At 47.0% G+C, this 14,715-nt stretch overlaps 1 protein-coding gene across 1 annotated transcript in view; it reads left to right on the top strand.

The window, feature by feature from the left end:
• PolE2 (DNA polymerase epsilon subunit 2) overlaps positions 1–14,715 on the top strand; it is a 118,840-nt gene that overhangs the window by 86,790 nt on the left and 17,335 nt on the right. The window contains exon 10 of the mRNA XM_065427199.2: positions 3,956–4,132. Within this exon, the coding sequence (XP_065283271.1) occupies positions 3,956–4,132 (177 nt within the window). The remainder of the gene's footprint in view (positions 1–3,955; positions 4,133–14,715) is intronic.

Here is a 14,715-nt window from a genome sequence, read left to right as displayed (position 1 = left end):
TGTGACACGAGCTCCTTAACGCTGTCGCGTTAAAAACGGTAAAAACGGTCTATACAGTGCAGCAGTGCATTTGTCTAGTGCAGAGATAGTTGCACAATAGACTGTCTAATACATAAAGCACTTTCCAAATAATCTGGCTAATAAAATGATTTAACTGTTCTTTCAAATGCTGCTTAACAAATAATGTCTTATAAGTGTTTTAATAGTAAAAGTGTGAAGGCATTTGGGACTTAACTAATTATGTATTTACAGATAAGGGAATTGAAGTTGGGTAAGTTCGTCATGATTCATCTGCAAAGAACAAAATGTCACTGACACATATGTGATGATGGATAAGGTGCAGTTGTGGATCCCACATTAACTAGGTAACTACTTGTGGCATAGTTAAAAAAAAATGTAGTGGCATGTTGTTATTGCCAAAGTGAAGCCAGCCCATACTTGCAGCATAGCTTTTGGTAGAAACTTTATGGCCTAGCATCGTTTGCTTAGCACCATTCAAAATGTGCAGTAAGGTCATGAATCCAACCAATCTGAAGGAGGGAGAAGCCTTCGGCTTACAAGATTACAGTCCTGGGAAGACATGCTTTAAAAGATACAAAGAAAAAGGCCCTGGTAAAGCATTTGCGAGAAAAAAACGCAGTACAGCTAACCGAGTAGTTCCCCCTCCACAGATAGTAGCGATGGTGGTTAGGGCTCTTTTCTTTGGCTCCCAGAATGAAGCTCGTCAGTGGAGAAGGGTGTTAGAGGGGAGAAGGTCATGGTGGTTGGGGAAACCTACCTGTATGTCCGCCCAACTCGTCGACGAACCACCGGGAGGAAAAAAGCCAGAAGGAAGGGGAGAGTTCAAATGAATATGCCACATGGTGGAGGCCTTGGAAACTAGCCTTGCATGAGCCGTAATCATGAGCCGGAATAAGTAAGTGTGTCCTCCTTTTTCAAAGAAGAGCTCGGCTGCACAGCTGTGGAGCTGCTCTATGGCACAATGTTGCAGTTGCCCAGTGAATTTTTCGAACAAGCTATTGTTGCCATGCCCAATTCAGACAACTATGTTCAGCAGCTTCGCTTCCTGTTTGCATGCTTGCATCCTTGCCCTAGTAGAGTTGCACTCTCTACTGACGTTTTATCAGCAAAGACATGCCTACAGTGAGCCACATTTTCGTCTGGCGTGAAAGCATCTGACCATCTCGTACGCCTCCCGATGACAGCCCTTTCAACATACTCAAGTGGACCAAAAAAAAAACCTGTTACCGTCGATCTCAATGGACGTGAAGAAATTGTGGCAATAGACAGGGCGTACCTACTGACCTCACCACCATTATTCGCTTTGAACAAATTTACAACCGCTGAAACAACAGATCTACCCGATCGCCAGGCATCAAAGGCTGTTCCTTAGGTACCACTGCACCGCTGCTCTTCTACTAAAAGAGGGGGGGGGGGGGGGGGAGCCCTCTAGCAGCCATCGTCATCTTCCTCAGCAGCCTTCCGTACATGGCGTGCCATGCCTCGTGCTGCGAGAGTAGAAGAATAACAGAGCTTCTTCTGCTCCTGGTCATGGTTTGGACGGTCCTCAGGTCTTTCACTCACCAACTTGTCCATTGTTGTAGTGGACCTCACCTTGGTCCCTAAGGAAGGTAGGGAAGTTGGGGTGTGTTCTACTCTGGACCGCTGTGTCTTGAAAGCCATCTGTGATGGGAGCAGAGTCTGCCGCGCACTGTGTTTTTGCGGCATAGCTCACGTTGATGTGAGACGCAGCACAAATGTCAATTTGCTTGCTGCTGCTGCCAGGTTTCCTCACTCCAACATTTTGACAGCGAGTTTACACAGTCATCGAGCGAGATGTGTTCATGTTTGCTTGTGCGTACGTGACACCATGCTTGCTCATTTAGTTAGTACTATGCCTATGCTTACAAGTTTATACGGCCAACTAAACTACTATCCTTACTTCGTATAGCTAGCTGTTCATTAATTGATATCGCAATGGATGCTTCACCTTTTGGGCGAAACTGCAATGTTTTCTGTGCCCATAGGGCATGAGTATAATGCAGCAACCCAGTAAGATGTATAGCTCTCTCTCAGTTAATGTGCAATATCAAAGCCTACTAAAAAGTTTGTGTAAAAGTTAAGTGTGCGAAATTGTAAAAAATCCACTGTGGGTTTTATCGCGCAGGTTGTAGATACAGTTAGACCTTGATATATTCAACATCAAAACAACAAAATCCTCGATATAACGAAGTATTTAATTTTTTATAACCTTTTGTCTCTAGAACATCGTGTATTTTGAACACCAACTAACGAAGTGCATTTATATACAGTCTCCATATAACAATATTTCACTGCTGCTGCGAAGGAATACCAAGCCAATAAACGGAAACTGCCACAGGTGCAGATGGCTGCATTTGCTTGCGAATGCAATTCTCAAATTGGACTATGCATCACAGAGCATGGCCATCGACACAGAGCAGCATCTGATAAACTTGAATAGTGGCACTAGTACCAAACGCAATACCCTCTTGCTGTCATGTTTTGCATAAAACAAAGACCAAGGGTGATAAGGGAAAATTTGTGAGGGTAAGGCGAGAAGAATGGTGGCCTAATGTCTTCCCACGCGTAAAAGGGGGAGTGAGTGAACGTGCGGGAGCATGTTCGAGTGTGAGCATGCGGGCTGGCGGGCATACCTTTGCTCTCCCCTCACCTGGCTGTCGCTGCGCATGGTGCTGCTTGTGCTCTTCATCATGCCAGCATTGTAATAGCAAGTGTTCGTGGTCATCGAATTAGATCCATTCTTGTTTGACAGTGTACATGTGCCACCATGCTTGTTAATTTAATTAGTAAGCAAATATTAACTACAATTTATATGGACAATAAAACTGAACCTTCATTAGCTGTCTGTACTTCGCTATCGTTACCCATGTTTTGCCTTTCAGGTGGAACTGCGACTTTTTACTTATTGAACCAATATACTAGAAATAATGAATAACGGCTACCAAAATTTCAAATGCGACGCTACTTAATTTCTTAGAAATTACATGCGTGTGCAATGTCACAAATACGCAACAAACATGGTGGCCGTGAACAAGAGGTTGTCACCCATCATCTTGATGTGATGCAATTTCAAAGTGAAGCTTTCTTTGCGGTATCAAACAGATTTTGATGCTACTATGGTCTTACTGTGTGGAAATCGGTCTGCTAATAGGGTCGCCCCACTGCAGGGGACACTGTCAGCCGTGGTGGTGGAGTCAACAAGGCATGAACTATGCTTTTGATCACTGAATCTCTTTTTCTTTTTTTTTGTCCTTGACATTAGTTTTTTCCGACTTCCCAATAATACAGAAATCTTTACAGCCTGTTCTGGGTAAGAAAAATGGGTCCGCAACTGTACTTATGTGCATAAAAGCTGAAAGTTCAATATAACAAAATTTTAGTACAAAGTGCAGATTTTATGGACTTCGTTATATCGAGATTTAATTGTATTCACTTGGAGTGCATTAAATCCATTGTTGAGTTCCTTACAAGAGATTTAGTTCCCATAAATAATCGTAAATAAATATTTCCTGTTTGGTACAGTGCATATTTCATTGTACTTGGGTTTGTTAGACTGTAGTACATAATTTTTCTGCTGGCTTTGATGTTATGCATTACGAGTTGCCTGTAGTTGTTTCCTTACATTTGAATACCCTTTGTTTTCACTCAAAATTTTCGTAGGGCTTTCTAGACATTGATCTAATATATTTGTTTACCTGCATGTATTTTGTGTACCAGCCTCTATTTTAATGCTTGTATTGTAGGCTTGTTCATAGGTCTTGCGTGTAGCCTTGCGTGTGTGTAGAGGCACAAAGGCAAGCACATTCTTCAGAGCAGTGTGCACAACTTGATTGGTCTGTGATAAGAAGATAGCGTACGATCCACGACACTGTTCAACCACTGTGTCGGATGCCGAGGGCTGCTCTGTGTGCAGTACACGCGGAGCCTGGCGGCCAATGCCCACCTGAGCCCTGTCTCACTTGTGGTGACGCCCGTCTACTGGGAGTGGGACTTTGCCCTCTGGCTGCACCCATTGCCAGATGCTGTCGTCTGCTTCGACTCCTGCGATGCCTTTACCGTCGAGCAAGCCGGATGCATCTTCTTCAACCCCGTAAGTTTCTGGTGCTGCCCATCCTAGTTTCGGTGACACCAGACAGGAGAGAGTCATTGAAAAGTTGACACATAATTTTTCAAGCAGTATAAACTTTACTGCTTGCTTTTTGCACATGAAACATTACATTTAGCAAATGAAATGCCAAGTTTTGACGGCAACTCGTCTGGCCAGGAAAGCACATCTAGAAAAAATGCAGTGAAGCTTAATGTTGCTTTGGTTCCCACGTAGAAGCCCAAAGGTCATTAAATTTCAGTACCATTTTGGTAAGTGCTGCACTTTATGTTTTTTCTACATTTAGCAAGTATATTTATGAAGTTTGGACATCACCACTTGGTTTGACATTGGCCTTGAAGAGCAGGACCTTGCGCATCATCATTATCAAAATGTCATGACAGAGCAAAATTAGCTAATGCCATTTAGCAGTAAGTATAGATATCAGGGTGTCTACCAACCGGGAAAACTGGGAATTCTCAGGGAAAACTCGGGGAATTTGTGCTCCTATCAGGGAAAATTAGCTGTAATTTTAGTGAAAGGGAAAGAAAGTCGCGGTAAAGCTGGCTCGAGTAGGAGGAGTTGCCAGTGTTTAGTCAACGACAGACTTTTCGGACTCCCTATAATTTGGACGGCTTCGTGGCACCACCACATACCCTGTAGAGCCAATGTATAATAACGTCTGAAATTTCGGATGCAAGAACCCTTCGCCATCCGATTTTCCGGACTTCTTGCCGTCATGGTAGGTCCAAAATGGCATTAATAAAACCACCGCCACCATTTTGATAACCTCGTCGCTCCTCGAACGCTCTTGCACGCAGATCCGCTGGCAGCCGTAGCCACCATCGCAGCAACGCTAGGCCTAGCTGCTTCTGTGTTCGCTATTAAGCTTCTTGCCGTTCTGTGCCGTGTTTCTCATTGAAATAATTCGCCGCTATCATCAATGGCACCGACTCCGTGTGGTGTTGACCGAAGGTGGCAGTCAGACTCCAGCCGGCCCGATGTAAAAGCCGTTTATTTAACATATACAACCAATATATATAATGAACAGAAGCACCCCTTGGGGAATAAAGAACTGAAGTTAATAACAAAACTGAATATAACATACTCCCTCCCTTACCTTTAGTGATTAGTTGTTAGTAAGTATAAGCCAGAAAAAACTCCAAGGCATGCACACTGTACTTATTTACACATATTTACAAACTATGTACACAATGTCAGACAGCCAACTAGTTGGTCTGATAGTCTTGGAGCCAGGCCGGTGGCCGGCCACTTTGGACGTTGTACTGGCGACGATCGCGACAGGCCTGCATCCTGGGAGAAGGAGTCAGGGTGTCTACCAACCGGGAAAACCGGGAATTCTCAGGGATTTTGAGTAGTCTGGAAAAAGTCAGGGAAAACTCAGGGTATTTGGGCCTCCATCAGGGAAAATTAGCGGCAATTTTATTGGAAGGGTCGAAAGTCGCGGTAATGCTGGCTCGAGCAACAGACAGGAATCGCACTGAATCGTCTTTGACGCCCTGTCGTCGGCTGGATGAGTTGCCAGTGTGCAGTCAACGACCGATTTTCCGGATTCCTGATAATTTGGACGGCTTCGCGGCACCGCCACGTACCCCATAGAGTCAACGTATCAGAGCGTGTGAAATTTCGGATGCAAGAACCCTTCGCCGTCCGATATTCCGGACGTTTTGCCGTAACCGCAGGTCCGAAACGGCAATTATCAAAGGCACCACCGCTGCCGTTTTGATTACTTCGCCACCTCGAAGCGGCACTCTCGCACGCAGGTCCGCTGGCAGCCGTTGCCACCACTGCGGCAACGCTAGGCCTAGCTGCTTCGACGTTCGCTATGAAGCTTCTTACCGTTGGGTGCCGAGTTTTTTATTGAAAGAATTAGCTGCTGTCAGCAATGGCACGGACTCCGCTTTTGTGGTCCTCGCGATTGGCTTAGAAACTTAGAAAACACGGTGCGTTGCATAATGCCGGGTCCCGAAAGTCAGCTTCGCCTCTGTACAGAAATGTTACATGGTGAAGCATACGCAAAAGTATTGCAGTGAAGCATAACAAGCGTGGTAAGGGGCTATTGCCACGGAAAACAGTATGTATTCCTTAATTATACACGTGTGCACACGGTATTTCCTGTCACAGTACGAGCGCCGATATGCCTAATATGTGTACCGACAGTTCTTCAAAGTGCTTTCGAACGTACCTGTGGCGGTTTGAGCCCCTAAGGGCAGTAAATGACACGCATTTATTTTTTTCCAACTGGCCGATTTTTCGAACGTTTTCGCAACCCCTAGGGAGTTCTAAAAATCGGCCGTGGATTGTGCAACTGACCAAGATGCTTCATATGATCACTGGGGCGAACGAGTGGCAGAAGGAGGACAAGAACAGAAATGATGTACGCATTGAGGAATAAACGGGAAAGGAAGCATGCTGCCGCCGTTTTGAAGGAGCTTGAGTTCAAATTACTATTTACTGAGGTAATCGCAAATAGAATCAGGAATACCTTAGACTTCTGTCAACCAAAGGACCAGGCAGGATTCCGTAAAGGCTACTCAACAATAGACCATATTCACATTATCAATCAGGTGATAGAGAAATGTGCGGAATATCATGATCATCAGCCTGGTTACGCCCACTGCAGGTCAAAGGCCTCTCCCATACTTCTCCAACAACCCCGGTCATGTACTAATTGTGGCCATGCTGTCCCTGCAAACTTCTTAATCTCATCCGCCCACCTAACTTTCTGCCGCACCCTGCTACGCTTCCCTTCCCTTGGGATCCAGTCCGTAACCCTTAATGACCATCGGTTATCCTCCCTCCTCATTACATGTCCTGCCCATGCCCATTTCTTTTTCTTGATTTCAACTAAGATGTCATTATCTCGCGTTTGTTCCCTCACCCACTCTGCTCTTTTCTTATCCCTTAACGTTACACCTATCATTCTCCTTTCCATAGCTCGTTGCGTCGTCCTCAATTTGAGTAGAACCCTTTTCGTAAGCCTCCAGGTTTCTGCCCCGTAGGTGAGTACTGGTAAGACGCAGCTATTATACACTTTCCTCTTGAGGGATAATGGCAACCTGCTGTTCATGATCTGAGAATGCCTGCCAAACGCACCTCAGCCCATTCTTATTCTTCTGATTATTTCTGTCTCATGATCCGGATCTGCCGTCACTACCTGCCCTAAGTAGATGTATTCCCTTACTACTTCCAGTGCCTCGCTGCCTATTGTAAATTGCTGTTCTCTTCCGAGACTGTTAAACATTACTTTAGTTTTCTGCAGATTAATTTTTAAACCCACTCTTCTGCTTTGCCTCTCCAGGTCAGTGAGCATGCATTGCAGTTGGTCCCCTGAGTTACTAAGCAAGGCAATATCATCAGCGAATCGCAAGTTACTAAGGTATTCTCCATTAACTTTTATCCCCAATTCTTCCCAATCCAGGTCTCTGAATACCTCCTGTAAACACGCTGTGAATAGCATTGGAGAGATCGTATCTCCCTGTCTGACGCCCTTCTTTATTGGGATTTTGTTGCTTTCTTTATGGAGGACTACGGTGGCTGTGGAGCCGCTATAGATATCTTTCAGTATTTTTACATACGGCTCGTCTACACCCTGATTCTGTAATGCCTCCATGACTGCTGAGGTTTCGACAGAATCAAACGCTTTCTCGTAATCAATGAAAGCTCTATATAAGGGTTGGTTATATTCCGCACATTTCTCTATCACCTGATTGATAGTGTGAATATGATCTATTGTTGAGTAGCCTTTACGGAATCCTGCCTGGTCCTTTGCTTGACAGAAGTCTAAGGTGTTCCTGATTCTATTTGCGATTACCTTAGTGAATAGTTTGTAGGCAACGGACAGTAAGCTGATCGGTCTATAATTTTTCAAGTCTTTGGCGTCCCTTTTCTTATGGATTATGGATCCTAATCCAAATCCATAAGCGGAATATAACCAACCCTTATCTATAGCCTTCATTGATTACGAAAAAGCATTTGATTCAGTCGAAACCTCAGCAGTCATGAAGGCACTACGGAATCAGGGTGTAGATGAGCCATATGTAAAGATACTGGAAGATATCTATAGCGGTTCCACAGCCACCGTAATCCTCCACAAAGAAAGCAACAAAATCCCAATAAAGAAAGGCGTCAGACAGGGAGATACGATCTCTCCAATGCTATTCACAGCATGTTTACAGGAGGTATTCAGAGACCTGGAGTGGGAAGAATTGGGGATAAAAGTTGAAGGAGAATACCTTAGCAACTTGCGATTCGCTGATGATATTGCCTTGCTTAGTAACTCAGGAGACCAATTGCAATGCATGCTCACTGACCTGAGAGGCAAAGCAGAAGGGTGGGTCTAAAAATTAATCTACAGAAAACTAAAGTAATGTTTAACAGTCTCGGAAGACAACTGCAGTTGACGATAGGTAGCGAGGCACTGGAAGTGGTAAGGGAATACATCTACTTAGGGCAGGTAGTGACCACGGATCCGGATCATGAGACTGAAATAACCAGAAGAATAAGAATGGGCTGGGGTGCATTTGGCAGGCATTCTCAAATCATGAACAGCAGGTTGCCACTATCCCTCAAGAGGAAAGTGTATAACAGCTGTGTCTTACCAGTACTCGCCTACGGGGCAGAAACCTGGAGGCTTACGAAAAGGGTTGTGCTGAAATTGAGGACGACGCAACGAGCTATGGAAAGAAGTATTATAGGTGTAACATTAAGGGATAAGAAAAGAGCAGATTGGGTGAGGGAACAAACGCGGGTAAATGACATCTTAGTTGAAATCAAGAAAAAAAAAATTACCGACGATTACGTTACTTCCTAATGCGAAATTTGAGCGCAGCAAATAAGCTGTTTCACCTTTTCGATAGATTGAGGCAAAGAAATCGAGCAACACATGTATGCGCTATAACAGAATTTTTTTTATTTTTCACACGTATTCCTTTAACAAAGACTCCACTAACAGTTCTTGACAGTCATGAAGGAAGCTTTGTGGTCGGAGAAATAGACTGATATATGTTCGACTTGGTACACCAATGCTTGATTCTCAAAGACGAGATCTATACAAGTGCCTCGCGAGGTTGTCACAGCCGTGGGACGCGTTACGAGCGAGAGGAACGGGATGTTCTCCCGCATAAGTGTTAGGAAATTGCTGTTTGTCTTTATGTCAACATTAAAGTCCCCCACTACTAACATCGGTGTGGATCGATGGACGGTTAATGCGAGTTGCAGGAAGTGCACGACGTCTTTCGTGAGTGCGGTAGCGGACTCACGAAAGCGGTATCAGTCGGTCGCTGCTAGCGCTGGGGGGATGAAAGGGGGGCGGAGCTGGTTACGAGGCCGACGACAATGCCGACGACGACGCGAAACCCAGGAACGGACGCCAAAGAGCCATTTGTGTAGCCAGCCCTCCTCCACAGTCTCTCCTCCTCCCTTCCATCATCCTCCCTCGCCCGGAGAGCCGACAGCGCGCATGCGCGGCGGCGGCGGAGCAGATTCGTCGGCGAGCTGGTTACGAGGCCGACGACAACGCCGACGACAACGCCGACGCCGACGCGAAACCCAGGAACGGACGCCAAAGAGCTGCGCTCTAAAAATGGGCATGGGCCGGGCATGTAATGAGGAGGGAAGATAATCGATGGTCATTAAGGGTTACGGACTGGATTCCAAGGGAAGGGAAGCGTAGCAGGGGGCAGCAGAAAGTTAGGTGGGCGGATGACATTAAGACGTTTGCAGGGACAACATGGCCACAAGTACATGACCGGGGTAGTTGGAGAAGTATGGGAGAGGTCTTTGCCCTGCAGTGGGCGTAACTAGGCTGATGATGATGATGAGCTCAAAAAACAGAGCTTTGGCTGATGCCGAGATGCAGGTGCCCCGCATCGAAACCAAAATAAACTTTCTAAAGCAGTGAAACACAACACTCAGGCGTCATGCGCGGGCTGAGAGTATGTCAGGACAGTTGAGGTTGACTTACGAGCGGTTGAGAGAGAATCTCAATTGTGACAGAGTTCGGGCCTCATACAACCGAGCTTGTTATCAGTTGATAGAAATAGCTCATATTCTAATATATTTGCTTCTATGTGCGTCTCCTTTTTATTCGTATTTGTGAATGTCCGACTTATTCGCAATTTTTTTCGAGGACACTTTATTTGCTGTGAATTTTACTAACCCCTGCCTTCTATTATCTTTTTGAATAACATAAACACTACTCCTTAGTATTCAAATTGGATTAAGTCGCTTTTTAATTTTTTTCATGTGCTTACTCGAGAGTGACATCATCAGGGGATATGGTTTCAGCCCCTCTTGACATAAAACATAGTTCTGCATCCCTCAGGGAAATGGGCAAAGGCACTCAGGGAAATGGGCAAAGGCACTCAGGGAAAACCTGGAAAACTCAGGGAAATTGGAAATGTCAACTTGGTAGACACCCTGAGGAGGCAGTAGCACGGCAGGCTGCAGCACATCGGGAGACAGCAGCTGCGGCGCCTCAAGAGACCGCAGCTGCGGCGTGGCAGGCTGGCCTGGTTCCCTGGAAAGCTTGGAGGCATTCCACGTACGGCCATCTCCAAGTCGGAAAGAGGCTGGTCCCCTCCTCTTGATCACCTCAGTTGGCAAAGAAAAGGCGCAGTCTCCCTTGAAACGAACAGACAGTTTTTTTATACGGGCAAAGTCGCCTACGGCTATCTTAGTCTTCTTGGGGGCTCTCCTTCTGTCCGTGTAATGCTTGCTGCTCTGCTGTTGACACCGAACCCTTTGACGAAGTTGCGCCAACTCCTGGGCTGGGTCTTCCACAAATGCTAGTGCTGAAAAACCCACGACATCCAGCCCGGTTCGGGGCATTTACCATGCAGCAGGACTGCTGGGGCGACACCAGTGGTGGCATGCGGAGTACAGCGATAAATTAAAAAAAAAATGGGGTTTTACGTGCCAAAACCACTTTCTGATTATAAGGCACGCCGTAGTGGAGGGCTCCGGAAATTTCGACCACCTGGGGTTCTTTAACGTGCACCTAAATCTAAGTACATGGCCGTTTTCGCATTTCGCCCCCATCGAAATGCGGCCGCTGTGGCCGGGATTCGATCCTGCGACCTCGTGCTCACCAGCCCAACGCCAAAGCCACTGAGCAACCACGGCGGGTTAACAGCGGTAAATGGCAAGGTATTCTGTGACAGCTTGCCAGAGTGGTCGTCTTTCGAGGAGTGATACTTGAAGGAAGTTTTTCAATGTGCGATTGAAACGTTCGATTAGCCCATTGGCTTGGGGGTAGTGAACTGAGGTCCATTGTCACAAACTATCTCTTCTGGGTAGCTTTCACGGGCAAAAACACTTGTTAAAAAGTCTTTCACGGTGCTCGTGGACACTTAGCTGCAAAAATATACCTCTGGCCATTTAGAATGGTAGTCAACAAGCGTTACAGCAAATCTGCTGTTGTGTGCTGCATGCTCCAAAGGACCAACAATATCTAGGCCAAGCTTCTGCCACGGTCGCTCAGGCCATTCAACAGGTTGCAACAGTGCTGGTGATGTTTTGGCAGACTTATCTGCCTCCAGGCAGATATGGCAGTTTTTTACTGCCATTTCCACTTGCTTATCCATTCTTGGCCACCAGAACCGCTCACGCAGTCGCGCCTTCGTGCGCGTGATACCCGGATGTGTCTCGTGTGCGATGCCGATGATCTGAGCCGCGAGGGAGGATGGAACAACGAGGCGCTCTCCACGCAGTATCAGGTTATCGACAACAGAAAGTCCTTCCCGAATGATGTAGAATGGTTTCGCCTCTTCTGGTATGGACTTCTTTGGCGGCCAGGAACTCAGCACGAATTACTTAATGGTTTCCAGGCAACTGTCATCGAGGGCGGCCTGCCTGAACTTCTTTGTCACGCAGGATGGCTCAATGAACGAGACAATTTCTTCCTCCTTAGCAATCTCTGCCTCTGAGGTAGGTGCTGGCAGCTGAGAAAGTGCATCTGCTACAGTGTTTGTGGACCCCTTGCGGTATTCAACAGTGAAATTGTAGCAAAGCAATCGTGCACTCCAGCGTGCAATTCGGAGTGGCCGTCTTCCATGTTCTTGTGACGACAGCAAGGACACCAGTGCCTGGTGGTCTGTTCGAATTGTGAAATGGCGACCCCAAAGATACGCGTGCCATCGCTCACACGCCCAAATGCATGCAAGAGCTTCTCGTTCACCGACTGAATATTTTCTCTCTGCAGGCGAGAGTGTACAAGATGCGAAAGCGACTGTGCGGAGCTCGTGGCCACTTTGTTGCTGCAGGACTGCTCCCAGCCCACAGTCGGACGCGTCAGTCGACACAATAACTGGCAATGAGGGATCGAACATCTGGAGGACTGTACTCGACGAAAGCATTTCTTTGACCATCCTGAAACTGCTGTTTGCTTCGGCAAACCAGATGAATGGCTCATTTTTGCGAAGTAAGACTCTCATAGGCTCAACCACTTGTGCCAAGTCTGGAACAAACTTTGAGTAGTATTCTACGAGACCCAGGAACGAACGAAGGGTGGCAACATCAGTTGGCACTGGTGTGTTAACTATGGAGTCTACCTTCTCTGGAAGTGGGGAAATACCACGTGCGGCGACCTTGTACCCTAGAAACGCAAGTTCTGGAATGTCGAAGAGGCATTTGTTGTTCAGTTTCAGACCTGCATTCTTGATCTTTTGCAGTACGGTCTTGAAAGGTGTTCTTCTACGGTCTTGCCAAAAATGATGACATCATCAATGTAGAACAACACGCCAGGGCAGCGGTCAAGGATTGTCGCCATCATCTTCTGAAATGCCGTTGGGGCAGAAACCAACCCAAAGCAAACTCTTTTAAAACAGAAAAGGCCATCATGAGTGATGAAAGCTGTCAGATCCCTGCTGTCAGGGTGCAAGAGAACCTGATGGTAAGCGGAAGCCAAGTCAAGTTTGGAGAAGTGTGTAGCGCCTACCAAAGTGTGAAGCAGCTCCTCTGTGTGGGGCAATGGGAACCTGTCTGGAACAATAGCTTTGTTCGGCTCTCGAAGGTCTACACAGAACCTGATGCTACCATCTTTCTTGTTAACAACGACAATGGGGGACACCCATTCACAAGCATCAATGCGCTCGATGATGTCAAGGCTTAGCAACCTCTGACGCTCATTTGATACTGGTGACCGGAGAGAATACGGCAGACAGCGAAGCTTCGAAGTTACAGGCTGCACACCTTGCCGTGTCTTGATGCGATGCGTGAACCCCTTAGCAAGACCCAACTCGGGACTGAAAAGTGAACAGAACTCATGTGCTAAGGCTGGCGGAAGAGCTGTGTTACGGGGCTGCGTGCTTGACGGTGTAGAAATGGAACAGGATAGCGGGTCAACGACAGTCGGCAGCGGAGCAAGGGACGTGTATAAGCACTTTAGAGCAGAACCCTCAATGCGAAGATCCAAGGCTTTAATGCCATCAAGACCGATCAGACAAGTTCCTTGGTGAACAACATATAAACGTAGCGACACTGTGCGGCCTTTAAAACGAACGTCTGCCTGGAAACAACCTAGCCCGGGAATCGGCCATTGAGGGTAGTCAAACAGAGTAACATGCGGAGCAGGCAGGAGCGGAACGCTCTGAAAATATCGACTGAATGCTTGCTCCGAGAAAGAAATGAAAGAAAGAAAAAAAAACAAGAAATGTCAAAGTGACATTCGCGACTTGCACTTGAATATGAATTCCACTACGCGCGGAACGTTGCACAGTAAAAATTTGCTCAGGATTGCTAGATGACGAAACATCGTCATCAAATTCAACTTCACGGACTCGGCCTTGCATTTGGGTTAGCTTGCGGTTGCATACCCTTTGAAAGTGGCCCTTGCGACCACAAGACGATCAAGTCTTGCCATGTGCTGGGCACTGCGGCGCTGATGCGATGTGGTCCCGCGAGCCGCATCGGAAACAATATGGCGAACCGGAGCGGCTACTTTGTTTTCGGCTTCGCTCAGGGGGGCGGTTCCGCTGCGGCGCACGTGAGCCGCCCGCGCTCCTCGTTAAATTCTGCTCTAAGGTGGCTGCCGATTGTGAATTCCCTTTTTTCGAAGAATGCGAGGATGGCTTACGACGCTGCCGTAATGAAATTTCTTCGACCGAAGCAGAAAGCTCCCTTAGCTCTTCAGCCACCCGCTCAAACTAAAGTGCAATTCAAACTGAATTCTCGAGTGAAAGTGTGGAACCCTCGAGCAGTAACCGCTCATGTACGCGATTGGAAACTACGCCGGCGACGAATTAATCCCGCAAAGCATCATCTTGAGAAGCAAACGAACAATGTGACGCTAGCTCCCGTAGAGCGGCAACAAAGTCATGAACAGACTCGCCTGTGTGTTGGCTGCGGCGGTGAAAGCGATGACGCTCGATGATAACGTTGCGCGGCGTTGAAAACTGGTGCCGTAATGCGGCGAGGGCAGAGTCGTAAATGTCAGGAGGGGCCACGACAGACTTGTCATCGGCGAGTGCTGCGAGGCGTGGTGCTGCCGGTTCTGCAACGCTGGTCCCTGCATGTAGCGTCTGATAAATACGCTGGCCCTCCGCCCCAAACAATGCAAAAGAATAGCG

This window comes from Dermacentor albipictus, chromosome 5 (assembly GCF_038994185.2).
Source record: "Dermacentor albipictus isolate Rhodes 1998 colony chromosome 5, USDA_Dalb.pri_finalv2, whole genome shotgun sequence".
NCBI classification, from domain to species: domain Eukaryota; kingdom Metazoa; phylum Arthropoda; class Arachnida; order Ixodida; family Ixodidae; genus Dermacentor; species Dermacentor albipictus.
The sequence above is the reverse complement of the archived record's forward strand: the minus strand, read 5'-3'. Positions and strand labels throughout refer to the sequence as shown.